Consider the following 27,968-nt stretch of genomic DNA (forward strand, 5'->3'; position numbering starts at 1 on the left):
AAATGAAAGAATGAATCTGTGATTAAAAGAATGAATGCATGGAAGTATCCATGAACTCATGGAAGAAATGAATGAACGCCCAGCTGTCAACATTGTCGTCAGGTGTTGGCTGCATGTTTGGTCTCTCTGTGTGCTGGGCTGGCTGTGGCCAAGTCGCCCGTACAGCAGTATCCAGTCGAACTGCCCAATAACCACAGACCGGTTTAGTAGTGAAGGTTCCCGGCCAGGTTTGTTGTTAGCAAAGCACAGTCCTAACATCCTGCAGACTCTACAGGATCACTAACATAATAAAGGTTTTGTTTGTTTTACATGTCTCTTGTTTTCTGTAACCAAAATTTAATATACAGATTAACTTAGTTTGTTTACAGTGTAATGGGGGCCAAGTATTTTATAACACAAACTATATTTTTGCAATTGTTGTATAGACATTCATTTTCACTTGAGGTGCATTACTAATATTTTATACTTAATATAGTGCTTAACTGCTAAAATAGATGCTCAAAATCTTTTAGGTGTATTGCTGTCCACTGCTGAGCACTCTGTTTTAGCAAGAGTTAGCAACTGAATTTTTACCCAAGCTTTTTAGAGTTCATTTGCTTGTGATACCAATTCCACTTTTGTTAACTGTTTGGAAACACAAACTTCAGCAACTGCTGCTTCCCTTTAACATAACATAAAAGAGAATAAAAATTGAACAAAAATAAATTTTAAATGCTAGTCTATGTGAACACTTTGAGGGTATTATATTTTCATGACACTTTGTTGTCTTTGGGAGACAATGGTGGAAACCTGTTGTAATCATAAATTGTTGTTTTTAAATATTTTTGCCATGACATTCTCATATATATATTTTACACTTAACAAGGTGCAAACAAGTTTACAAAACCAAATCAAGAAATTGATGCTTTGTTCATATTACCTTTACCTCAATATTGAGGTTTCCCCTTACATTTTCTTCTTTGAATAAAAAAACCCCTGTGATTAATAAAAGAACATTTTTTTTTGTTTGCAATAGCATTATTTGTTGAGGCAGAAATATATGTATATATATTTATAATTGAGGCCTTTTTGATTTTTTTTTTAAATGGTATTCATAATATTATGATGGTTATACCCCAATCATAATATTAACATAATGTGGTACCACTTATATTTTTAAAAAAATTATAAAATTGATTCTTATTGCAACAAAATAAAAATAATAAAAAGTAGTCATGTGACACACAATACACAACATAGGACAAACTTACAACTAAAAACAAATGGCACAATAATTCTAGTTATAACTATACAAGATAAAGCCTTAAACCCTTAGTTATTAAAGCAATGTAGTTTTTAAAAAAAACAGCCAAGTAAAAAAAAAGTGTTAAACATTTAAATAACCAAGTGATTACCTTTTTATTTAAACCTTTTAATAAACATTTATAAAAATTCATATTAAGTTATTTGCCAAATGTGTTGTATTGATTTAGTAACTTAAGGCTTTTCCATTACTTTATATTAACTTTCTTTTAAAACCCTGCTATATGCAAATAAGGAAAGCCCATATTTAAAGTGTCACTCAGTGGTTGGGATTAGAAGAAGAGCCTGCATTTCTGTTGTTAGGCAACCCTATCTTCAAGAAAGTTAGGAGTAATTCCAGCTGTTGCATTCCTGAAGGGTTAAAATAATTAATTTACTGGATTTAGTTAAAGTTTTACCTTGTTTTCTCTTTGTTTGATTGCTTTTTGTTCTAGTTTCAATTACCTTATATTTTGGAGATTTCTGTAAAAACTATAACTTTTAAAACAAAGAGAGAGCTGAAGTGAGTAGAGGCAGGGAAGGAGCAGGGAAGAGCAACCTAGGAAGGTAGGGAGACCTGACCCAAGAGAGATTAACTCTATCAAGGTATCTTAAGGCAGTGGTTCTCAAACTTGGGCCACCGCTTGTTCGGGGAAAGCCCCTGGTGGGCCAGGCCAGTTTGTTTACCTGCTGCATCCACAGGTTCGGCCAATTGCGGCTCCCACTGGCCACGGGTCGCCGCTCCAGGCCAATGGGGGCTGCAGGAAGGGCGGCAAGCATGCCCCTTGGCTGCACTGCTTCCCGCAGCCCCCATTGGCTTGGAGTGGCAAACCGCAGCCAGTGGGAGCCGCGATGGGCCAAACCTGCAGATGCTGCTGGTAAACAAACCGGCCGGGCCGGCCAGGGGCTTTCCCTGAACAAGCAGTGGCCCAAGTTTGAGAACCACTGTCTTAAGGTATAGGCAGCAGCAGCAAGTTAGGAAACTGAGAAAGGATATCAAGGAAAACTTAACCAGTGTGCAAAAATGTTTGAGAAAGAAGGTTATAGTTTTAGTTCTGAATGAGTAGTGTGGCTGTGTGGGTTAAAGCAGTTGGGAACCCCCATCCCTGGTTTGTATCCTGGCTCTGGGAGGAGACTGGGGGTTGTTACTTGCTCTTGTGAAACCTGAATTTGTTCCCCCATGTCTGTTGCTTTTGTGTGCATGCCAAATGGATTGCAAGAATGCCCCTTTTTGCTGCAGTTAACTGTTTTGGGCAACTCCATGGGATAATGCCTCAATTCTAGGCGTTGACCCGCTCAATTTAGTTTTTCACTTTAATATTCTTTTTTATTTGCTCCCTGACGATAGTCACAGCTCGTCTCCTAACGTGCTCTGTGAATTGTTCCATATTTCCCTTCATCTGATTTACCAATCCAGTGACAGTATTGTTTGCTACTTCTCCCTCCTGGGCAGTCACTTCTCCCGTTCTGACAGGCACCAGTCTAAGTCTTGGTTTAGGTTTTGCCGGAACCTGGCGTTTGTTGTATGGTGGTGGTTGCACTGCCGTGGCCCCCATTACATTTTTAAATTTTGCTAAGGCCACCTTTTTTCCATGTCTGTCCCCATTCTTCAGGCACACTGTAACTACCTCAAGCCTGCTGTTCACCACCAATACGTATAACAGAGGACGGCACATCTCTTTTTGCAGATTCTTTCCAGCTGTTTCCAATGGTTTATTCTCTTGCTGTGCCTGCTGTAAGGTATAATGTCTCTGGACTGTGTGCCGCCTTGCTGGGAGAGCGGGAGTGTTCCAGGGCTCTATAACTTCCCCTGCTTCTTTTAACTCTTCCTGTTTCTGTTACTTACCCTGCCAATGTTGTGGCATGTTCTCTTAACCATTTAACAGCCGTGGCCATAGTTTGCAATATTCTACATTTCTTACTCTTATTTCTCAAGTCTCCAGTCTCTGCCCTAGCCTTACATGGTCCATTCCATGTTTTTCCCCCACTATCTTTTATAAATTCATATGGACATCTTTTGCTGGCAACCCAGCATGTCCAGACCTTATCAAATGCTGTGGGGATTTCCAGGGAGGGGCTAAGGGGTTTCCCTAGCACGTAGCTTTCTGCCGTGTTAGATCATGATTCTTAGAAAGGGCAGCTCGCTTACTTACCAGATCAGCAGTTGAGGTCACCAGTGTTGTCAGATGATGGCTGCACGTGTGTTCTCGCTGCGTGCTGCACTGGCTCTGGCCAGATCACCCGTCCAGCAAGCTCTGAACAAACTGCCCAATAAGCACAGACCCATTTATTAGCAAAGACACCCAGCCTGCTTTATCATTCATGAAACACAGTTCTAGTACCCCATAGACTCTACAGAACCACTAGCACATGTATGCCCATCACAATGGACCAGCTCAGTCAGTGGTGGGACTTTCCACTGCCCCCTAGGCCAGCCAGAGACACTCCCTCTGAGACTCCATTTTATACATCAATATAAACAAGTTATGTATTACCCCTCGGATGTAGTCAGTTACCACCCTCTGACTTGGTCCGTTACCCCCATCTGATGCGGTTAGTTACCCCCATTTGATGTGGTTACTTACCACCCTCTACCTTGTACATGTTGGTTCAATTAAAACATCTCTAGTCATCACACTGTCATCCTGACCTTATCTTTAGCAGGGGTCAGTGTGTTCTTGTTATCTTGGGGGGGTGGGGTGTTTGTACCGTATTGGGTGTCAGGATGTTCTGGTACCACACTTCTGGAATGTATTTGCATGAGTGTCTTGTGTCTAGCACTTCTTAGGAATATGTGTATTTTTGCAGTCCCAGCTCTGTTCTTGCCACAGACAGAGCCGGCCGTATGCTCACAGCCTGACTTTTGCTAACTTTGCTTTATATTAGCAAGGCTTGACCACCACTTTAGTTCAGGCTTCAAGCCTCACACCAGATCTCTGATGCAAGGGCTTATGTCTCAGGTACCCTTTCTACTACAGCCGTGACTGAAGCCAGATGTGATGGCCATCAGGGATAAATGAGAAAATAATATAAATAAATGGACAGGTAAATAAATGAAGGAATGTAGAGAGAAATAAGGGAAGGAAAAAATAAGCAAATGCACATGTACATGAATTTATAAACACATATATAATGTGACAGACCCAGATCAGTGGGGAACAGGAGTCTGGTAGAGGGCAAATATACTGGTCACTGGATGAGTAGTTTTCTGTTCCCTGAGTGACCAGAGCAGGGGCTACCCCATACCTCTCATAGATGAGCTAGTGGACCGTCTGGGTAATGCCCGGTACTTGACTACCCTAGACTTGACAAAGGGGTACTGGCAGATTCCCCTGGCAGAAGACGCAAAGGAAAAGACTGTGTTCTCTACACCAGAGGGTCTTTTTCAATATACTGTCCTCCCTTTTGGACTACATGGGGCCCCAGCTACCTTCCAGCGCCTCATGGACAAGCTATTATGCCCGCATAACAGTTATGCTGCTGCCTACTTGGACGATGTGGTCATTCATACCCCAGACTGGGAAACCCACCTGGAGAAGGTGGAGGCAGTCCTCGATACCTTCAGGTGAGCTGGCCTTACAGCAAACCCTGCCAAATGCGCTGTAGGGTTTACAGAGGCCAAATATCTTGGCTACATTGTGGGAAAAGGTCTGGTAAAACCCCAAGTGAACAAGTTAGAGGCCATCCAAAATTGGCCCCGACCTAGTCGCAAGAAACAAGTCCGGGCATTCCTAGGTGTGGTGGGGTATTACTGATGATTTATCCCCCACTTTGCCACAAGGGCAAGCCCCCTGACAGACCTAGTGAAAGCCCGTGGACCTGATCTGGTGAGATGGTCTGACGCAGCAGAGGAAGCATTCACAGAACTACGGACTGCCCTCTGCAGTAACCCCGTACTGATAGCCCCTGATTTCACCAAGGAGTTTATCCTGCAGACGGATGCATCGGAAGTAGGGTTGGGGGCCGTTCTATCACAGATGGTCAGGGAGGAGGAACACCCAATTCTATACCTCAGTCGGAAACTCCTTCCAAGGGAACAAAGATATGCAGTGGTGGAGAGAGAATGCCTCGCTGTAAAATGGGCCATGGAAACATTGCGCTACTACCTGCTCGGGCGCAGATTTGTCCTCGTGACTGACCATGCCCCTCTTCAATGGATGCAGCGGAACATGGAGAAGAACACAAGGGTGACCAGATGGTTCTTATCCCTCCAACCTTTCCAGTTCCGTGTGCAACACAGAGCAGGGAGCCGTCATGGCAATGCCGATGGCTTGTCATGTGTGCACTGTCTGGCGTCCCAAGCTGCCCAACCCCTTGGCGTTGAGCAGGGGGAAGGATATGTGACAGACCCAGACCAGTGGGGTACAGGAGTCTGGTAGAGGGCAAATATACTGGTCACTGGATGAATAGTTTTCTGTTCCCTGAGTGACCAGAGAAGGGGCTGCCCTAGAGTAATCAGGAACCTGCTAGAACCAGTTAAGGCAGGCAGGCTAATTAGGACACCTGGAGCCAATTAACAAGAAGCTGCTAGAATCAATTAAGGCAGGCTAATCAAGGCACCTGGGTTTTAAAAGGAGCTCACTTCAGTTTGTGGGGGGAGTGTGAGGAGCTGGGAGCAAGATGCGCAAGGAGCTGAGAGTGAGAGGGTGTGCTGCTGGAGGACTGAGGAGCACAAGCGTTATCAGACACCAGGAGGAAGGTCCTGTGGTGAGAATAAGGAAGGTGTTTGGAGGAGGCCATGGGGAAGTAGCCCAGGGAGTTGTAGCTGTCATGCAGCTGTTACAGGAGGCACTATAGACAGCTGCAATCCACAGGGCCCTGGGCTGGAACCCGGAGTAGAGGGCGGGCCCGGGTTCCCCCCAAACCTCCCAATTGACCTGGACTGTGGGTTCTCCCAGAGGGGAAGGTCTCTGGGCTGTTCCCCAACCCACATGGTGAATCTCTGAGGCAAGAAAATCCGCCAATAAGCGCAGGAGCCACCAAGATAGAGGAGGAACTTTGTCACAATAATAAAATGTATAAATAATTGGGGAGGCCCTAGGGTGACCAGACAGTAAATGTGAAAAGTCAGGATGGGGGTGGGGGGTAATAGGAGCCTATATAAGAAAAAGACCCCAACATTGGGACTGCCCCTATAAAATCGAGACATCTGGTCACCCTAGGAGGCCCTGATCTCAGTCTGGAACTGGCAGCACCTGGCACAATGGGGCCCTAATCTCAGTCAGGGTCTGTGCAGCACCCAGCATATTTGAAGATCTGACCTCAGTAAACCCTGGACGTTAGCTTAATTCATACATTCATAGATTCTTAGATTCATACATTTAAAGGCCAGAAACAACTGCTAGACCATCCAGTCGGACCTCCTTTATAATCCAGACCAGCAGATTTCACTCAGCTGCCCCCGTATTGAACACCATTACTTGTGTCTGACTAAAGCATCTTCCAAAAGGATCTGGATCTGAAGACACCGAAAGATGGACAATCCACCTCTTCCCCTTGGGAGTTCATTCTAATGATGAACCAAACTCACTGTTAGAAATTGGTGCCTTATTTCTATATTGAGTTTGTCTGGAGTTAGCATCCATCATTAGTTCTTGTTCTGCCTTTCTCTGCTAGACTACAGAGCCCTTTAGTGTCTGGTATTTTCTCCCTGGGAATGTCCTTTTATACCATTAGCAAGTCACCACTCAATGTGTTTTCTGAGACACTAAAAAGCTAGAGCTCTTTAAATCTCTCACTGACAGCTTTTTCTCCAGCCCTCGGATTATTTTTGCAGTTCTTTTTGCCCCCAGCAAAACAGCATTCTTTTGAAAATGTGCACCCCAGAGCTGGGCGTAGGATTCCAGTATCGCTCTCACCAGTGCCAGGTACAGTGTCGGGTTCCTGCTCACCACAGCCCTGTTTGTACATCATAGTGAGTTGCTTGTATGCTCTGAGCCATCAATCCTTCTCTGACTCTAATTGCCAGGAGATAGTCCCCCGTTCTGTAGGCATGTGTAACTTTGCATTTTGCTGTACTCAAACACATTTTGTTCGAATGGGGCCTGATTCACCAACCAATCCGGCTCACTCCGTGTGACTGCCCCAGCACTATTTACCACTCTGCCAATCGTGGTGTCAACTGCCTTCAATCACCAGTGATTTTATATTCACTTCCCTATTGCTGGTAAAGAGGTTGAATAGCCGCAGACCTAGATCCGATCCCGGCAGAACACTAGAAACACCTCACTGGATGAGGAATTACCAATGACGACTACTGGTTACAATCTCTCCATTAGCCATCAATGCATTTAACGTGGGCTATATTGATTCTGCTAGTGCTAGCTTTTGCCAGAATGTTTTGTGGTACTCAGTCAAACGCCCGCCCCCAATACAAATAATAAATTATAATGATGTTGTGGGTCAATGTCAATCTTAAATCAAGTGGGGCTATTTTTCCTCAAATTCAAACCAGCATGAATCCAGGGGACTCCCACGGCCTGTGTTATATATAGGCTCAGCAAAAGTCCATTTTTATTATCTAGATGGTCAATATCAAAGTTTATTTTAAGCACCTTTTTGGATTTTTAGCAATATACATTTTCACACAGGAAATTAGGGGGGAATCAAACAATGGGGACAATAATTATTTCATGATAGGAGATGCTGAGATTCAAAACATTCAAGCTGTATAACCACTTAAATAAAAACGGTCAACATCACATGTCAAAATATACAAAGTAAATGTCCTTAAGACAAACACTAATAAGTTCTTAAGCAGCATTTTTCTTACTTTGCCTTTGTAAATTTGGATAATTATGCATGGAAATAGTCTGTCATCCGATTGTGTGTGTGCTTGGTGAAATCGACCTCAACCAACATTGCTGGCTTGCACCGACATCTACATGCTGGAGTTCTTCATGTTCTTCAACAGCGGCCTGTCCATCATGATGTGCTTCCTCCTCTTGCTCATCTCCTATGGGGCCCTGCTGGTCCGGCTGCATGTGGGCGACCCCTCAAAGGGGACGAGCAAGGCAACCTCCACCTGTGTCATCCATGTCATCATCGTCTTCATCATGTTCAGCCCAGCCATCTACATCTACTGCCAGCCCTTCCGCAGCTTCCCCCTGGACAAGGTGGTGTACGTGTTCCACACCGTGGTCTTCCCGCTCATGAACCCTATCATCTACACGCTCAGGAACAAGGAGATCATCAGTGCCATGAAGAGGCTGCTGGGCAGACACAGGCTCTGCCAAAGGAAATAGAAGGAAGTAAAAATAAAAAAGTGCAGGATTTGGAATTATTTCAGATAATTTATCTGACTTGTGTTTGACTAGATTATCACTATGGTCCCCTCTGCCCTCTGAACTGGTGAATTTATACATGTTTATCAATTTGAGAGGCCAGAATCTGCATTCAATTACACCAGAGTAATGCTGGAGTAATGTGGTAGGATCAATGGAGTTACAATGGAGCACATATGAAGTATCTATAGAGTAATTGTGGAATAATTAAGCAGTATCTGCGGAGTAACTCTGTGATATCTACAGAGCAATTTTGAGGTAACGCTTTAATGTCTATGTGCTAATACAGTGATACCTATAAACTAAATTTCCATGTCAAAGGAGTAACTTTTTAGTAACAGTGTGGTATATGTAAACTAATATTGTAGTAATTCTGTTGTACAAATGGAGTAACTCTACTGTGTCTGTGGAGAACCTCAGTAGTAAGCCCATAGTATCTATGGAGTAACTATAGAGTAACTCTGAATGAGCTATGGAGTAATTCTGCAGTAAATGTTGAATAAGTCTACAATATTTGTCGGATAACTGTAGTATCTACAGAGTAATTCTGGAGTATCTATATAGAAATACAGTAATATTTAAGGATTTATTCTTTCATATCCATGGAGTAAACCTGCAATATTCATGGAGTAACATTGTAATGACTCTGTCACGTCTATGTAGATAATACTGATTTGCTATACAGTTCTTAAACAGACTTTATAAATTCACTACATAGATTCTACACAGGCATTACACAGGTTTTTTCCTAAGGTACTACTTATTTACTATAGGATTGTTCCACCGATATAAAAGAATTACTCCATGTGTCCTATAAGGTTAGTATATATTTATTCCATAGACATTACACGGTTACTACTGACTTGCTCCATACATAATATAGAGTTATCTACACAGTAATTTTGTTGTAACTCTGTAGTATCTATAGAGTAATAACAATATAATAATTTTGTCATAACTGGGGAGTAGCTCTGCAGTATTTATAAGGGAACTGTGTACTGATTGTTTATTATATGGGAGATGCTCTAGATTATTTCTGGAGTATCTTCTGAGTAATTACAGAGTTTACATCAGTTGTGAAGGTTGGTACATGAGAATTTCATCAAAAGTGTAGTGTGGGCTGAGAGAGGTGAGCAAAGAACTGTCAATATGGAACTATTTATAAGCAAATAAAACTTATCCCTTCAAATGTAACCTTTCCTCTGCCTCATGTGCCAATTTCTAGCAAGGTTTCAAAGCCCCAGAGAGCAAAGTTGCTTCTTTTTATTCTTTTCCTTCTCAAGTATCCCTGCTTAAAACATAGGACACTCCATCCCACAACTGGCATTAAGAGAACATGAAGGCTGCACAATTAAAGACTCACAATTCAGGAAAATGTTGCACTAACAGTCTTAACTCTGCCCCCATGAGTCAGATTTTCAAAGCCACCTAGGAATGTGGCTGCCCAGTTCCCAGTAATTTTAATGAGATCGGGCCATCCAGCTCCTTTACATGTCTTTCACTTTACCATTCACAGATATGATATATCACTGGTTTTCAACCTGTGGTCCACGGACCCCCGGAGGTCAGCAGCCCATGTCTCAGATTTCCAAAGGGGTCTGCACCACCATAATTTTCTACAAATGAAAAAAGGTTGCAAACCACTGTGATAGATACAGGATCAGATACTCAGCTGGAGTAAACTGCCCAAGTTCCATTAAAATCATTCTTTCTTTTAGAATACCAGCTAAAGAAGCAACTAAAGATCAGCACCACCATTGTGCCAGGCGCTGCATAGCCTCTGACTGAGATCAGGGCCCCCATCATGCCAGGTGCTGCCCGTACCAAACCAATATTATGTTGGGTTTTGTGCTGGGCACTTTGCATGCATGGAGGTCGACTGGCATCAGCTTGACCGGTGGCTACTTGAACTGGATGAATGGCTGATTTTTCAGTTCACAGGCAGTCTGGAAAAAGCTGGAGGGGAAAGAATTGGGTCAACCCAAATCGAGTTGAAAAATTTCAGAAAAAAGGAAGTTAATTGGAAAAGTTGGGGTGCGAAAAAACCCACCTGCGGGGGGAGGGTAGGTGGAAATATTTCATTCAACCCGAACCAAAATGTGAAAGTCCCAGGTTCAAGTCCCCCATCTCCATGGTGTGAAGAAGGAATAGGAAGTTGAGTCTCTTGCTTTGTAGCAGCACAGCTACACCACTGGGCTATGGGATAACCTGGTGTGGGAATGTCTCCTGTTGAAGCCATTGCGTTATGGCCGTTCCAGCAGGGATCAATAATTGGAGTGGGGGGACTGGACCTACTAATTCCCATCTCCAAAGCAGGATACCAGGATGACCAGAGGAGACACACAGGGGCCAGTGGCTTTCTCCTAACAGGTATCTTCTCCTTCGCTGCTCAGAGCCATCAGCTTTTGCAACAAGGGATTTGAACACCTAATTCCCGCAGGAACATCCTTGGGTTCTTCTGCAGCTCCCGGTGTCTCATCTACCATGCTGAGCATCCCACCTATCTTTAGTCCTCCTTCTCAGTGCTGGATATTGTGCCTCATGTATCACACCCGGATGACTCTGACCAGGGGGTTTGTGGGTGGCCAGGACATTTCGGGGTCTCCTGACCAGCTGGTAGAAGCTCCCTTGTTAGAGATTTTTTTGGCTGAGTTATGTCAGGCCCGGCTGCGAGGAGACGGAGCCTCAATTCCCATGGGGATATCACCACAAACATCACCCAGCCGCCACCTTAAAAGCCTACATCTCACATTTAGGCATCGTGAGATCCTAAAAAACCCCTGCTCATCTGGCACCTAACCCCCTTAGGCAGCTATGTGTAACAACATTCCCAAAGCACTGAAATATCTGCTGGTGGGCGAGTGTGGACGCGTCTTGGTCCTGATGCTACTACGGTGCTGTAGCTCACATCTCGGCCAGGGTGGGACCCTCCAGCTCAGTGTTGCTGTGGCTAGTTCGTCTCTGTGGCCAGTCCCTGGCCGTGCTCTGGGGGGGCAGAATTTTGTGGCTGGCTGCGGGGGGAGGGTGTCCCTGCTGCCCCTATTGGCGGGGTGAGCCCTGATCTGTCCGAGTGTGTCTGTCATTATAGCTCAAAGCCCCATGGGTTAAGCGCTCCTCTGGGAAGTTGGACCTCCCCAGTTGAAATTCCCCCTTCGGCTTCATTTGGGGCAATGACTTGTATTTAGTTGAGTGCCCTGGTTAACGGTTATAATGGGGTGGGGTGATCTCTCTGTGGGGTAATTAGGACTTCTGGGTTCCATTCCTGGGGCACCGTGACTTACCTCCCTTTCTCCGTGCCACAGTTTCCCCACCTAAGGACAGCGGGACTGTGACACAGGGCCAGAAAGGGATACACAGCTAGCAGGCTAATTGACCTAGATTCAACCTTTATAGACGTATTAAAAGATATGTAAATGGTAATTAGAGCCATTCCATGTTACATGGACTAAAGCTTTGGAATGCAAACTTGCATTGTTAAAGAAGTGGAAGAAGATAGTGACGGTAGCAGTCTATGTTTGCCTATATCTTATTAGAGGTTGACAATGTAACCAAATGGTTCCTATCGCTGTATTCTGTTAACATTTAGATGAACTGTGAATGTAGTAATATCATTGTTCTTGTTTTTCTTTGACGTATGTACTTAACAACCAGTAAATGGCTGAAGATTGGTAATTACCTTATGTTAATCCAGTGATGCTTAGGAATTAGAGGTTACTTTAAAGCCACTATTGTTCACCCAAGGACTGCACAATAGCGATAGCCTGCCAGAGAAGTATAAAAAGGACTCTTGGGCCCTGATCCTTGCATCTAGGATCTGCTTAAGCTTCATCAGGAGAAGTTTGAGCCAAAAGACAGAGGTCTCCAGTCCCATCTGGATCACCTTGATATTGGACATTGGACTGTAACCTATGGACTAATTCTGAAATAACTCTTGGCATCTCTAAACCTCACCATCTCTACGATGAAACTGACCTAAGGACTCTACTCATGTCTGTATGTATAACAATCTTTTAGCCAATACTCTCTCTCTTTTCTTTTTTAATAAAGTTTAGTTTAGTTAATAAGAATTGGCTGTAAAAGTGTATTTGGGTAAGATCTGAAATATTCATTAACTTGGTGGGTACTGTGTCCGATCCTTTGGGATTGGTAGAACATCTTGTATGATGAACAAGATTTTCAGTAATCTTCATATTTGACTTGGCTGTCTGGGTGGGAACCCAAGGCTGGGTTGCCAGGGGAGCTGTGTTTTGGATTCTGGGTAACCAGTGATCTATTGTAGAAGCTGATTTGTTTCTGACTTGGGGAATCTAAGTATTAGAATAACCAGCAATTTGGGGGATTGTCTGCCCCATTCTTTGCAGTTTGCCCTAATTGAGCAATCTCAGCCTGGCCCCCCGGTACCCCGGTCACAGGGACCCACCTGACCGAACATGGGGATCGTGAGAGGAACAGCTCTGCAGCCTAGCAATGTAGTTCCAGTCCCAGCTAATGAGGGCCCTAGGTGCTGAGCTACACCTGCTTCCCCCTCCCCACCTCTGCCGGCTCCCAGAGCTCCCATGGGGGCCCCAGAGGGGATATAGCAGGGGGTTGTGTGAGGGGAGAGGGACCGTGAGGCAGGCGGGGACAGAGATGGGACCTGGCCGTGGGAGGCAGCGCAGGGTGAGTGTCTGTCTGTCCTCCCGTCTCCTTCTGTCCCCACCAGCCCTCCCTCTCCAGTTCTGGCTACCCGTCAGGCCCGACAGAACCCCCCTCCTACACTAAACCTCCCGCATCGGCTCTGCCAGTGCCCCTCAGTCCTGACCCACAGCCTCTGCTATCACAGTCCTGGGCTCCCCCCCAGCTCTGACGGTGCCCCCCACTCCTGATGCACAGCCCCCTGCTAGCCCAGCCCTGGGCTCCCCAGCTCCCCTCTCCTGCAGCTGCACTGGTGCCCCTCAATCCCAACCAAAATCCCCCCTTGCTATTCCAGTTGCTAACAGACTTGTATGCTGCTTCAGGAGGACAGATTTCAGGTTTCACAGCATATGCAACGGCAGATACCAGGGTGTTTCAAGTGTTGCTGTTCCCATTGCACGGCCAACGTGTGTTTGTATTGATTCAGTCAAACCAGGAAATGGATAACTAGGGAATGAATGAGCCAATGGAGGGATGACTATGTGAGGGCATTTATTAATACATGGCTAAAGCAGAAGCTAGCAAGTCTAGTGTGATGCCTGGCTGTATGTGTGCTGAACTTCTCCTCATTGAGTGGGAGAAAGAAAGAAAGAAAGAAAGAACAAGTTATTAAACACATGAACAGGGGGAGATATAAATTACAGGGACAGAAGGATTTAAATAATAATCAAACGAATGAATCCGTGATTAAAAGAATGAATGCAAGCTGGAATCTATGAATGCATGGAAGAAAAAATGAAGGAATGTTTTGCTACTGACATGTCGGAAGCCAGACATGGTGGCCGTCAGGAATAAATGAGAGAGAGAAAAAATAAATGGACAGGTAAATAAATGAAGGAATGTAGAGAGAAATAAGGGAAGCAACAAGTACACAGATACATAAATTAATTTATAAATACATGAATAATAGAATGTATAAATAATTTGGGGGGGTCTGATCTTGGTCGGGGTCTGTACAGTGCCCAGCACAGTGGGGGCCATGATCTCAGTCAGTGTCTGTGCAGCACCAGGCATATCTGGAGGTCTGACCTCAGTAACCGCTAGACGTTACCATAATTCATACATTCATTGATTCTTAGATTCATAAATTTACAAGCCAGAAACAACTGCTAGACCACCCAGTCTGAGCTCCTGTATAATCCAGACCAGCGGATTTCACCCAGCTACCCCTATATTGAGCCCCATCACTTGTGTTTGACTAAAGCATCTTCCGGAAAGGCTGCATTTGAAGACACCAAAAGATGGACAATCCACTACTTCCCCTTGGGAGTATTTTCCAATGATTAAACAACCTCACTGTTAGAAATTGGTGCCTTATTTCTAAATCGAGCTTACCTGGTATTAAGTTCCAGCCATTAGTTCTTGTTCTGGCTTTCTCTGCTAGATTAATGAGCCCTTTAGTGGCTGGTATTTTTCTCCCTGGGAACATTTTTATATAGTGTAAGTAAGTCACCTCTCAATCTTCTGTTTGAGATGCTAAAAAGATCGAGCCCTTTAAAGCTCTCACTGCCAGGCATTTTCTCCAGCCCTCGGATCATTTTTCCAGCTCTTTCTGCCCCTGGCACCTCCAATTTGCCAGCATCCTTTTTAAAACACGCACCCCAGAACTGAATGTAGGATTCCAATATCACTCTCACCAGTGCCGGTACAGAGGGAAGGACCCCTGCCTGCTCCTGCTCACCGCCGCCCTCATTATACTTCACAGTGAGTTGCTTCTCTGCTCTGAGCAGTCAATCCTTTTCTGTCCCTAACTGCCAGGCAGAGCTGGCTCCAGGCACCAGGCAACCAAGCACATGCTTGGGGCGGCACCTGGTAAGGGGCGGCCAATCTTGCGGTGGCGGGGGGGCAGCGCGGCGTGGCGCGGCATTCCGCGGGGGGGGGCGCTCCGGCGGCGTGGCATTCCGCGGGGGGGGGGCGCTCCGGCGGCACGGCGCTCGGCGGTGGGGGCGGGCTCCGGCGGCGCGGCGCTCGGCGGGGGGGTGGCATGGGGCGCGGTGCTCGGGGGGGTTCCGGCGGCGCGGCGCTCGGCGGGGGGGCTCGGGGGGGCGGCGCTTTTTTTTGCTGCTTGGGGCAGCAAAAAAGTTAGAGCCAGCCCTGCTGCCAGGACCCAGTCCCCCATTCTGTAGGCATGTGTAACTTTGCATTTTGGCTGTATTCAAATACATTTTGTGCAAATGAAGCCTGTTTCAGCAGCCTCAGCATTATTTACCGCTCTGTACATCTGCTGTAATAATTAAGTTTATTTTTAAGCAACTTTTTGGATGTTTAGCAATATACATTTTCACACAGAAAATTAGGGCGGAATCAAACAATGGAGACTATAATTATTGCATGACAGCAGATGTTGAGATTCAAAATGTTAAAGCTTTATAACTGTTAAAAGACAAATTGTCAACATCACATGTCAAAATATACAAAGTAAATAAGCTTACGTCAAACTCAAATACGTTCTTCTACAGCATTTTTTTTACTTTGCCTTTGTAAATTTTGATTGTTTTTGATGGAAATATTTTTCATCGGGTTGTGTGTGTTCGGTGAAAGCAGCGTCGACTGACATTGGCCGATAAAAATCTCACCCTTCCAAGCCTGATACAGGGGATCCGACTACCACAGGATCCCTTCTGGCTTTGGGCTCTGGGAATCGATGGGTGGGACATAACTGCTGCCCCTCGTTTAAGATACATTGGAGAGACAAAACAAAGGCAAATGTGAGTCCATCCAGGAATGGGAATTATGTGGGTGGATGGCTTTGCTGGGTTTATTTTGGGTAAGGGGGGTTGTAAGGAGCAGGACAGAGAGATTGAAGGTGAAAGAAGCTGAGAGACTGAAAGAAGTTTCAGGCTGAGCTGCCGGCTGAAAGAGGACTGGAGCGGTGATCAAAGACACTCTCTCCCATTGTTTGGTTCCTCCAGTTTTCAGGGAAATAGGACTTTGCATCTTTTCTGTATATATGCAGGATTGCATCAAAGAAATTCCTGATTCGGTCCCCTAATTCCCCTCCTAACTGAAACTGCCTCCTAGACCCTGAATATTTGGCGAACTGCTTGGGTCCTCAATCGTAGCAGTGACAATGTACCATGTTGGTTTGTTACAGGGATGGAGCATGATAATGTCACAGGGGTGACGGAGTTTGTGCTGCTGGGGCTATCTCAGACCCGGGAGATCCAGCTCTTCCTCTTTGTCTTGTTCCTCGTCTTCTACTCCGTGATCCTCCCAGCCAACATCCTCATCATCCTCACCATCCAGGGTGACCCTCACCTAGGTTCCCCCATGTATTTCTTCCTGGCCAACCTGGCCTTTCTGGACATCTGCTACTGCTCCGTCACCCCCCCAAAGATGCTGGCTGACTTCTTCTCCCGCCACAAAACGATCTCCTATGGGGGCTGCATGGCCCAGATCTTCTTCATCCACTTCCTGGGGGCAGCTGAGGTCTTCCTGCTCATGGGCATGGCCTTTGATAGGTACGTGGCCATCTGCCATCCCCTGCGCTATGCCAGCATGATGAGCAGGGAGGTCTGCTGTGCCCTGGTTGGGGCTGCTTGGGCCGGAGGCTTCATGCACTCTATCCTGCAGGTGGTGTTGATCATCCGGCTTCCATTCTGTGGCCCCAATGAGCTGGACAATTTCTTCTGTGACATCACCCAGGTGATCAAGCTGGCCTGTACCGATGTCTATGTGCTGGAGTTCCTCATGTTCTTCAGCAGCGGCTTTTCCACCGTGATGTGCTTCCTCATCTTGCTCATCTCCTATGCGGTGCTGCTGGTCCGGCTTCGGGCAGGTGACCCTTCAAAGGGGACAAGCAAAGTGGCTTCCACCTGTGTCACCCATGTCATCATTGTTTTCATCATGTTTAGCCCGGCCATCTACATCTACTGCCATCCCTTCCACACCTTCTTCCTGGACAAGGTGGTGTCCGTGTTCCACACCGTGGTCTTCCCACTCATGAACCCTATCATCTACACGCTCAGGAACAAAGAGATCATCAGTGCCATGAAGAGGCTGCCGGGCAGACACAGGCTCTGCAGGGGGAAATAGAACAAAGGCAGGGTAAAGAAGTGCAGGGTTTGGAATTTTTTCAGGGCATTTCTCTGTCTTGTGTTATACAGGAAGTCAGACTACATTATCACAATGGTCCCCTCTGACCTCTTAACTGATTAATCTAAATAGGTTTATCAATGTGTGGGGCCAGAATCTGCATTGATTTACACCAGAGTAACACTGGAGTAATGCAGTAGAATTTATGAAGTAATGAAGGAGCAAGTTTCATGTGTCTATGGAGTAATTGTGGAGCAATTCTGTAGTACCTGCTGAGTAACTCTGTAATATCTATGGAGCAATTTTGAGGTAATTCTTTAATGTCTATGTACTAATGCTGTAATACCTATGAACTAATTTTCCATGTCAGTGGAGTAACTTTCAAGTAAGTGTGTAGTATATGTGAACTAACATTGTACTAACTTTGTTATACATATGGAGTAACTCTACTGTGTCTGGAGAAACTTAGTAGGAAATCTGTAGTATCTATGGAGTAACTATATAGTAACTCTGTATAAGCCATGGAGTAATTCTGCAATAAATGTGGAATACGTCTACAGTATTTTCGGGGTAACTGTAATATCTACAGAGTAATTCTGTAGTATCTATATAGAAATACAGTAGTACCTATCGATTTATTCTTTCATATCCATGGAGTAACATTGTAATGATTCTGTCACATCAATGGAGGAACTCTGTGTTATGTGTGGAGCAACACCGTTGTAACTGTAATGTCTATGGAATAAATATATACTAACCCTGTAGGATACATGGAATAATTCTTTTGTATCTGTGAAGCAATTCTTTAGTAAATAAGTAGTATCTCGAGGAAAAACTGTGTAATTACTGTAAAGTATCTATTTAGCAAATTTATGAAGTCTGTTTAAGAACTTTGTAGCAAATCAGTATTATCTCCATAGTAACTTTGTTGTAACTCTGTAGTATCTATAGAATAATAACAAGGTAGTTATTTTGTCAGATCCATGTAATAACTCTGTAGTATCTATAGAGTAACTGTGTACTGTTTGTTTATTCTATATGGGGTAACTCTAGATTATCTCTGGAGTATCTTGTGAATAATTACAGAGTTTACATCAGTTGTGAAGGTTGGTGCATGAGAATTTCATCAAGAGAGTGGTGAGGGCTGAGAGAGGTTACCAAAGAACTGTCAATGTGTACCTATTTTTATGAAAATAAAAAATCCCTTCAAATGTAACCTTTCCTCTGTCCCATGTGCCAACTTCTAGCAAGGTTTCAAAGCCCCAGAGAACAAAGCTGCTTCTTTTTTTATTTTTCCTTCTCCAATCTCCCTGCTTAAAAACATAGGACACTCCATCCCACAACTGGCATTAAGAGAACATGAAGGCTGCACAATTAACGACTCACAATTCAGGAAAATGTTGCACTAACAGCCTTAACTCTGCCCCTATGAGTTAGATTTTCAAAGCCACCTAGGAATGTGGCTGCCTAGTTACCAGTATTTTTAATGAGATCGGGTCATCCGTCTCCTTTAGATGCCTTTCACTATGCCACTCACAGATATGATATATCAGTGGTTTTTGGCCTGTAGTACACAGACCCCTCAAGGTCTGCAAACTATGTCTAAGATTTCCAGTGGGGTCTGCACCTCCATTTTAAATATTTTAGAGGTCCACAAATGAAAAAAGGTTGAAAACCACTATGATAGATACAGGATCAGATACTCAGCTGTATCAAACTTCCCAAGTTCCATTGAAATCATTCTTTCTATTTGAGTACCGGATAAATAAGCAACCAAAGATCAGAGCCCCCATTGTGTCAGGCACTGCACAGACTCCATTTGAGATCATGTCCTATTGTACCAGGGGATGCACAGGCCCCAACCAAGATCAGGGCCCCCATTGTGCCGGGTGCTGCCTGTACCCAAACCAATATTGGGTTGTTCTTTGTGGTGGGCACTATGCGTGCATGGAGAGCGAATGACATCAGCTTGCCTGGTGGCTACTACATCTGGGTGAATCACTGAGTTTTCAGATCTCTGGCAGTTTGGAAAAAGCAGAGGGGGGAAGAAATTGCATCAACCTGAACCGAGTTGAGAAAATCCAGAAAAAATTAAGGGAATTAGAAAATTGTGGGTAGGGTAGATGGAAATATTTCATTCAACTCAAAATGAAAAGTGAAAGCCCCAGGTTCAAGTCCCCCGTCTTAATGGTGTGAAGAAGGATCAGGAAGTTGGGTCTCTTGCTTTATAGCAGCACAGCTACACCACTGGGCTATGGGATAAGATGGTGTGGGAATGTCTCCTGTTGAAGCCATTGCGTTATGGATTAATAATGGGATTGGAAGGGAGTGGGCCTTCTAATTCCCACCTTCAAGGCACGTGCCTTGACAAATCAGGCTCTAGAGTGAGGCTGGCGCTGTTGCTTTCTTCCTTTAGCCCAAGGGCTTCATATCAAGTGAGATCATTTCCACAGGAGCCACTGAAGGGCTTCTGTGCCAGAATATCCCAATAGCTTTTAATAGCAGAGACCCAAGTTCAAATCCTATCTTCCCATCAGCAAGGGGCGGACTTGAACTGTGGCTCCCACAACCCAAGTGTGTTAATCTTTGGGCTAACAGATAAAAAGGAGACAACAGCCCTTCTCCCTCTGGGCATTTGGGTGAATTCATGGTAAATCCATGGATAGCTTTGGGTCACTGGAAACTGCATTTTTTGGCTCCAGTGTCTCCAGGACTTCAATTCAGGGATCCTGGGTTCTGTCCACAGCTCAACTGGTGGTGGGGTCCAGTGGTTAGAACAGAATAATGGGGTGCGGTGAATTAGGCCTGGTCTACACTAGGAGTTTATGTCGAATTTAGCACCGTTACATCGAATTAACTCTGCACCCGTCCACACCACGAAGTTATTTACTTCGACATAGAGGTCTCTTAAATTTGACTTCTGTACTCCTCCCCAACGAGGGGAGTAGCGCTAAATTCAACATGGCCATGTCGAATTAGGCTAGGTGTGGATGGAAATCGACGGTAATAGCTCCGGGAGCTATCCCACAGTGCACCACTCTGTTGACGCTCTGGACAGCAGTCCGAGCTCGGATGCTCTGACCAGCCACACAGGAAAAGCCCCGGGAAAATTTGAATTCCTTTTCCTGTCTGGGCAGTTTGAATCTCATTTCCTGTTTGGACATCGTGGCGAGCTCAGCAGCACTGGCAACGATGCAGAGCTCTCCAGCAGAGATGGCCATGCAATCTCAGAATAGAAAGAGAGCCCCAGCATGGACTGATTGGGAAGTCTTGGATCTGATCGCTGTGTGGGGCGATGAGTCCATGCTTTCCGAGCTGCGATCGAAAAGACGGAATGCAAAGAACTACGAGAAGATCTCTAAAGCCATGGCAGAGAGAGGATACAGCCAGGATGCAACGCAGTGCCGCGTGAAAATCAAGGAGCTGAGACAAGGCTACCAGAAGACCAAAGAGGCAAACGGACGCTCCGGATCCCAGCCACAGACATCCCGTTTCTACGAGGCACTGCATTCCATCCTAGGTGCGGCCGCCACCACTACCCCACCACTGACCGTGGACTCTGAGGATGGGATATTGTCGACGGCCAGTTCCTCAGACATGTTAGCGGATGGGGAAGATGAGGAAGGAGATGAGGAGGACGAGGCAGTCGACAGCGCTTACAACGCTGATTTCCCCGACAGCCAGGATCTCTTCATCACCCTTACAGAGATCCCCTACCAACCGTCCCCAGGCGTTAACCCGGACACAGAATCAGGGGAAGGATCAGTCAGTAAGTGTTTTAAACATGTAAACATTTATTTTTAACAGAACAGGAATATTAACAATATTAACAATGGGTTTTTCATGATTACTTTGCCCTAGGCGCTTAACGTTTCAGTCCTTGGCAGTGCAACTACTGAAAAAAAATCTAACAATGTCCAGTTTAGCATGATTGTTTTGCCCTAGGTGCTCTACTGTTTAGTCCCTGCCAGTGCAGCTACAGTAAAATCCGGTCTATATGTCCGGGGATAGAGCAGAAATCCTCCTGGGACATCTCCACGAAGCTCTCCTGGAGGTAATTGGAAAGCCTTTGCATCAGGTTCCTGGGGAGAGCGGCCTTATTGGGTCCTCCGTGGTACGAAACGTTTCCGCGCCAGGAGACAATCAAGTACTCGGGTATCATTGCCTTGCAGAGCATGGCAGCATACGGCCCTGGTCTTTGCAGGCTTTCCCAAAGCATCCGTTCTTTCTCCGTCTCTGAAATCCTCATCAGAGTGATGTCGCTCATGGTGACCTCCTTTGAATTAGGTAGGGGAATGTTAGTATTGGGACTGCTTGCCTTTTCCTTTACAGAACTGTAACCGGCGGTTTAGAGCCACGCGGTGGAGGCGGGAGAGGAGCAGCATACAGGGATCTTTCCCTGGGACAGCCGCGAGGGGGTGGGACAGGGGCAGAGTTCATGCTTGCCGGATTGCTGGCAGCAGGGACTGGCATTGCTTTGAACGTGAAAGGAGGCCAGTGCTATTATTAAAGTTTTAAGCAGCCACAAGTCTACGGTTTACCATGTCAGCCTGTTACCCAAATTCCGCTGTCCTGTCCCGCTTGTCTGATCTACACTGCAAGACCCCAGGCACTGAATGCGAAGGCCAAAAATTCGACCTTGTCCTGAGTGCGCATGTGATAGGTGCTGTGCATGGTCTTGTTCACAGAGAAAGACTATGTTCTTTGTTCAACCAAAAATTTATCTTTCTGAGGAATTCACTCCCTTTTTCCCATCCCACAGCTGCGACTGTCTCCCGAACTACCCTGGCATCACACTCCCAGAGGCTAGCGCAGATTAGGCGTAGGAAGAAGAGGACACGGGAGGACATGTTCTCGGAACTTATGGGCTGCTCCCGATCCCAGGCAGCCCAGCAGACCCAGTGGAGGGAGAACTTGTCCCAAATGCACCGATCACACATGGAATGGGAGGAGAGGTGGCGGCAGGAAGACCAGCAGGCGACTCAAATGCTGCTTGGACTAATGAGGGAGCAAACGGACATGCTCCGGCGCCTTGTGGATGTTCTGCAGGACCGGAGGCAGGAGGACAGAGCCCCGCTGCAGTCTATCTCTAACCGCCCTCCCCCGCCACAAAGTCCCATACCCCCCTCACCCAAAGTCCCAAGAAGGAGGGGTGGCAGAGTCCATGAAAACTCTCACTCCACCCCTGCAGACTGCTCAAGTACCAGAAGGCTCTCATTCCCCAAAATTTGATAAGTTATTTCCTTCCCGCCTCACCCAAGCCCCCATCCCAGTTTCATCCCCCAGTTTCATGTGTGGTTGCTAATAAAAAATATGTTTCTGTTAATTACTGTTTCCATCATGTTCTTTTAGAGGAGAGTCTGTTTGAAGGGGGGGAAGGGGGTTGGTAATTGGACAGGACAGTCACCTTTACCAGGGTACAGACGTGGGGGCAGGTTCGGGGGCAGGTTCAGCAATAGGGCACACACACATTGCATTCACTAGTTACCCTGGTCAGTCTGGGAGGTGGTTTTCATGTTCTGTGGGGGGGGGGGGCTATGTGACTTTGTGGTGAGGGAGGGCGGTTAGAGATCTTATGCAGCGGTCCTTATCCTGGATCACAGAGCCACGCAGCAGGGGATCTGTAACCGTCCTCCCCCTGCCACAAAGTCACATAGCCCCCACACACAGAGTCCCGAACAGGAGGGGTGGCAGGCTCCGTTGAAACAACCAGTCCACCAGTGCGGAGTCGGTCATTCCTGGAGTTTAGAAGCGTCCTTTGCATCACTACACTACACCCGCTCCCCACCACAGTCTGCGTCCCAGGTTCAACACTTTCCCGCGAAAACAGTAATAAAGAAAACAGTGTTCATTAACAAATTTCAAGTGATTTTATTTTTAAACGTGTGTTGGAAGGGGGGAACGGGGTCAACGGGGTATGTAACTGGAGAGGATAGTGAACATTTACTGGGTAAAGAAACGGGGGCAGGTTCAGCTTCTCTGTAAACAAACTTAATAGTCACAGGTTACCCTGCTCACTCAGGAACCTAGCTTTCAAAGCCTCCCGGATGCACAGCGCGTCCCGCTGGGTTCTTCTAATCGCTCGGCTGTCTGGCTGGGCGTAATCAGCAGCCAGGCTATTTGCCTCAACCTCCCACCCCGCCATATGATGACCTCCACGTTTCCCAGGGTCACTACCTTTGAGAGCAGTAGCTCAACAATTGCGTTGGCTACTTGCATCACAACAACCCCCATGGTAGATTTGCCCACGCCAAAGTGGTTCGCGACTGACCGGTAGCTGTCCGGCATTGCAAGCTTCCAGAGGGCTATGGCCACTCGCTTCTGGACAGTCAGGTCTGCTCGCATCCGGGTGTCCTTGTGCTTCAGGGCAGGGGACAGCAACTCACAAAGTTCCAGGAAAGTCCCCTTCCGCATGCGAAAGTTTCGCAGCCACTGGGATTCATCCCAGACCTGCAGCACTATGCGGTCCCACCAGTCCGTGCTTGTTTCCCGGGCCCAGAATCGCCGTTCCACAACATCAACATGACCCATTGCCACCATGATGTCCTCGGCGCTGGGTCCCATGCTTTGTGACAGGTCTGTGCCACTCTCAGACTTCAGGTCCTCACCGCGCTGCCGTAGCCTCCTTGCCCGATTTCTCAGCATCTGCCTCTGGGAAAGGTGGATGATAAGGTGCGAGGTGTTGACAACGGCCATAACTGCAGCTATGGTCGCAGCGGGCTCCATGCTCGCAGTGCTGTGGCGTCCGCGCTGTCACTGACCAGAAAAGTGCGCGAACTGATTTCCCGCCGGCGCTTTCAGGGAGGGAGGGCGGGAGTGACGGTTGGATGATGACAGTTACCCAAAACCACCCTCTACACATTTTTTTCCCCAGAAGGCATTGGGGGCTCGACCCAGAATTCCAATGGGCAGTGGGGACTGCGGGAACTGTGGGATAGCTGCCCACAGTGCACCGCTTCCAATGTCGACGCTTGCCCCGTTAGTGTGGACTCACAAAGTCGAATTACTGTCCTTAGTGTGGACACACACGTTCGACTTTGTAATATCGATTCCACATATTCGATTTAAGTAAAATCGAACTACTCTCGTAGTGTAGACATACCCTTAGAAAGGGCAGTTTGGGAGCCAGGACTCCTGGGTTCTATCCTGTCTCTGGGAGGGGAGTGGGGTCTAGTGGGTTAAAGTGGTTGGGGCTGAGATCCAGAAATCCTGGGTTCCATCCCCAGCTCTGGGAGGGCATGGGGATCTAGTGGGTCAGAGCAGTGGGGTCTGGGAGCAGTGGCGGATTAGTGACTGGTTCGACTTGGCCCATTCCCAGTGGCCCCAGCCAACTGGGGGCCCCAGAAAAAATCCACTGGGTGGTGGAAGCCCAGAGCCCTGGTCACGGGATGGGGGAAGCCCCCACACCCGACCCCACTCCCCAGCAGCAGCACCGGGCAGGGCAGTTGAAGCAGGGAAACCCTAGTGCCCCAACCCCATTGTCAGCACAAGCCGAGGAGCGGGGGAAGCCCCAGCCTAGCGTGCCCCAACCCTGTCCCCAGCAGAAGCCGGGAGGGGCAGGGGAAGCCCCCACTGCCCCATCCCCGGCAGAAGCTACAGGGTGGCAGGGGAAGACCCCGCACCCAACCCCACTCTCTGGCCTAAGCGCCTGGCGGATGGGGCGGGAGACACCCCAGGGCCCTGACCCTGGTCCCCTGCAGAAGTGCTGGGGGTGGCGGAGGAAGCCCCAACATCAGGACCCCTGCTTTGGCCCTGGGACTTGAGGAGCTCTCGCTATCGACCGCAGTCTCAGGGCTGGGGAAGTTCTCACTCCCTGCTGCGGCCCTGGGACCATGGCGGGAGGACAGAGCTTCTCTGGTCTTGAGGTCGCAGTGGGGGGGGGGGGACAGAGAGGAGCAAACGCGTTGTGGGGCCACAGTGGGAGGACCCTGGGTGGAACAGGGTGGGGCCCCAGGGAAGGGGCAGAAAGATGTGGGGCCATGGGTGGGGACACAGGAGGAAGGGGTGAAATGGGCACGGGACTGTCACTGCAGGTGCATTTGCTCTGGCCCAGGACCCCATAAACCTTAATCTGCCTCTGGCTGGGAGCCAGGACACCTGGGTTCCATCCCCAGCCCTGAAAAGGGAGTGGGGTCTAGTAGTTAGAGCAGAGGAAGTGGGAGGCCAGGCATCAAGTTGTATTAAGCACTGGCAGTGTGACTTGGTTCATCTCCCTTTTCTCCCCTGTCCCCATGTTTCATTCCCAGTCCCCCCACAGAAGGGGATCCTGCAGCACCCCCTGCTGGGGGGACACTGTCTTGCTGGAGCCCCGCTGGCCTGTCCATTTTCCGTCCCCCTCCCCCCACCCTTCCTGGCAGCTGAGATCCCTGCTCCCCCCGGAGTTAGTAAGTTTGCTCAGTGCTGAATTAAGCGAGCAGCAGCTGCACACACTGCCCCCCCCCGCTCCGCAGTGGGGATTGGTGACGCCCATCCCAGCCAGCGGGGATATAGCCGGGGGCCGTGTGGCTGCAGGGGATGAAGATGGCACTCGGCTGAGCGCCTCTCACTCTACCGAAGGCAACTCAGGGTGAGTCTCCACCACTCGCCCTCTTTCTCTTTTATTCCTCCTTTGCTCTCTCTCCGTCTGGCATGGTGCCCTTCATTGCCACCTGCGGGTGCAGCTTCCCTACTCCTGGCCTCCTGCCAGCCAGGCATGGGCTGGGGATAGTGCCAGCCCGCAGGATCCTGACAGGCCTGTAGTTCCAGTGCAAAGATGTGCTGCCCGGGCATGGCTGGGCATGAATTCACCAGTGCCCCCTGCACAGCCCCTACCACAGCCTGGGATCCAGCTGCTTCTCCTTCCTCCTCCCCAAAACTCCCATACAACCACATCCCAATGGCAGTGCCTCCTGCACCAGCCCCCTGCCCGCCGGCCATTACAGCACAGCTGCTCTGTGTCCCCCTGGCTCTGCCGGTGCACCTCACTCCCAACCCGCAGCCCCTGCTACTCCAGCCCTGGCCTCCCCCCACCCACAGCCCTGCTGATGCCTCAGTCCCAACCAGCAGCTCTCTGCCCACCTAGATTCGCACCTGGGCTGCTCTGCGGCTTTGCCGAGTCCTGTCAGGACCATGCATGGGCAGAGGGGCTGCATGGGGAGCCCAGCACCCCATCAGTCGCATGGAGATGTTGTCCGTCTCTGAGCCCTGATGTTATTCCGGCTCCTCTCTGCCGGAGCATCAGGTGCAGCCAGGACATGGGGCCAGCTGAGGGGACATGATGGCAGAGAAGGAGCTGAGTGTGGGGGGGAGGCACCGAAGTGGGGACCTGGCTAGCTGCCACCTGACTCCCTCTGCTCCACACACCCCTCCACCCACTGGTACCCATGGGTGTGACCCCCGGTTCCCCTCCCCAACTCCGCTCATACTTTCCCCTCCTGACAAGCTGCCTCCGTTCAATGGCTGAGAAGCTGCGGTCCAGATTTCCAAAGGTACTTAGGGGCATTCAGATGCATTGGGATTTTTCAGAAGCAGTTCAGGCGCCGAACTCCCATTGGGCGCACCTGGATTAGGTGTCTAAATCCCTTTGGTGTTCTGCCCCCAAAACGACACAGCAAGTCTGTGGTAGAATAGGGAGTTGAACCCACAACCTAGGCTAGTGGCCTCACTACAAGGCTACCCTTAGACTTGGGGGGCTGGTTACCGAGCTGCAGCTTTGCTTCCTGTGCATGTGTGTGTCCAGTACGATGGGACAAGAGAACTGGACAATGGTGACCACATTCGTTCTCCTGGGCTTGTCCCCTGCCCATGAAGTCCAGCTCATCCTCTTCTTCCTCTTCCTGATCTTCTACACCGTCGTCCTCCCGGGCAACGTCCTCATCATCCTCACTGTCTGGGGTGACCCCCGCCTGGGCTCCCCCATGTATTTCCTGTTGGCCAACCTGGCCTTCCTGGACATCTGCTACTGTTCTGTCACCCCCCCAAAGATGCTGGCTGACTTCTTCTCTCGCCGCAAGACCATCTCCTACATGGGCTGCATGGCCCAGATCTTCTTCCTCCACCTCCTGGGGGCGGCCGAAGCCTTCCTCCTTCTCACCATGGCTTATGACCGCTACGTGGCTGTCTGCCAGCCCCTGCGCTACACCAGCATGGTAAGCAGGGGGGTCTGCTGGGCCCTGGTGGGGGCATCTTGGGCAGGGGGCTTTATTCACGCCATCATCCTGGTAGGGTTGATTGCCCAGCTCCCGTTCTGTGGCCCCAACGTTCTGGACAACTTCTTCTGCGATGTGCCCCAGGTGATCAAGCTGGCCTGCACCGACACTGCCCTGGTGGAGATCCTGACCTTCTCCAACAATGGGCTGGTCATACTGCTGTGCTTCCTTCTCCTCCTGGTCTCCTATTCCCTCCTCCTGCTCAAGCTCCGGGCATGCTCTCCCCGGGGCCAGAGCAAAGTGGCCTCCACCTGCATCACCCACATCATCGTCGTCTTTGTCATGTTCGTGCCGGCCATCTACATCTACTGCCATCCCTTCCGCGCTGTCCCCCTGGAGAAGGTGGTAGCCGTGCTGCACACCGTGGTCTTCCCCCTCACCAACCCCATGATCTACACCCTCAGGAACAAGGAGGTGAAGTCGGCCATGAGGAGGATGGTTGGCAGATATGGGTCTTGGGGAAGGGAACTGAGCAAGTAATCATAGAAAATTGCAGACTTTGGGAATG

At 48.2% G+C, this 27,968-nt stretch overlaps 2 protein-coding genes across 2 annotated transcripts; both read left to right on the forward strand.

The window, feature by feature from the left end:
• Positions 1-16,334: 16,334 nt before the first annotated feature.
• Positions 16,335-17,273, forward strand: LOC135886572 (olfactory receptor 4M1-like). Its single transcript, XM_065414325.1, has one exon. The coding sequence runs from the start codon at positions 16,335-16,337 to the stop codon at positions 17,271-17,273; it is 939 nt and encodes a 312-aa protein (XP_065270397.1).
• A 9,722-nt stretch (positions 17,274-26,995) lies between these two features.
• Positions 26,996-27,940, forward strand: LOC135886554 (olfactory receptor 4N5-like). Its single transcript, XM_065414303.1, has one exon. The coding sequence runs from the start codon at positions 26,996-26,998 to the stop codon at positions 27,938-27,940; it is 945 nt and encodes a 314-aa protein (XP_065270375.1).
• Positions 27,941-27,968: the final 28 nt, after the last annotated feature.

The sequence above is a fragment of the Emys orbicularis genome, chromosome 12 (genome assembly GCF_028017835.1).
Source record: "Emys orbicularis isolate rEmyOrb1 chromosome 12, rEmyOrb1.hap1, whole genome shotgun sequence".
Classification (NCBI taxonomy): Eukaryota; Metazoa; Chordata; order Testudines; family Emydidae; genus Emys; species Emys orbicularis.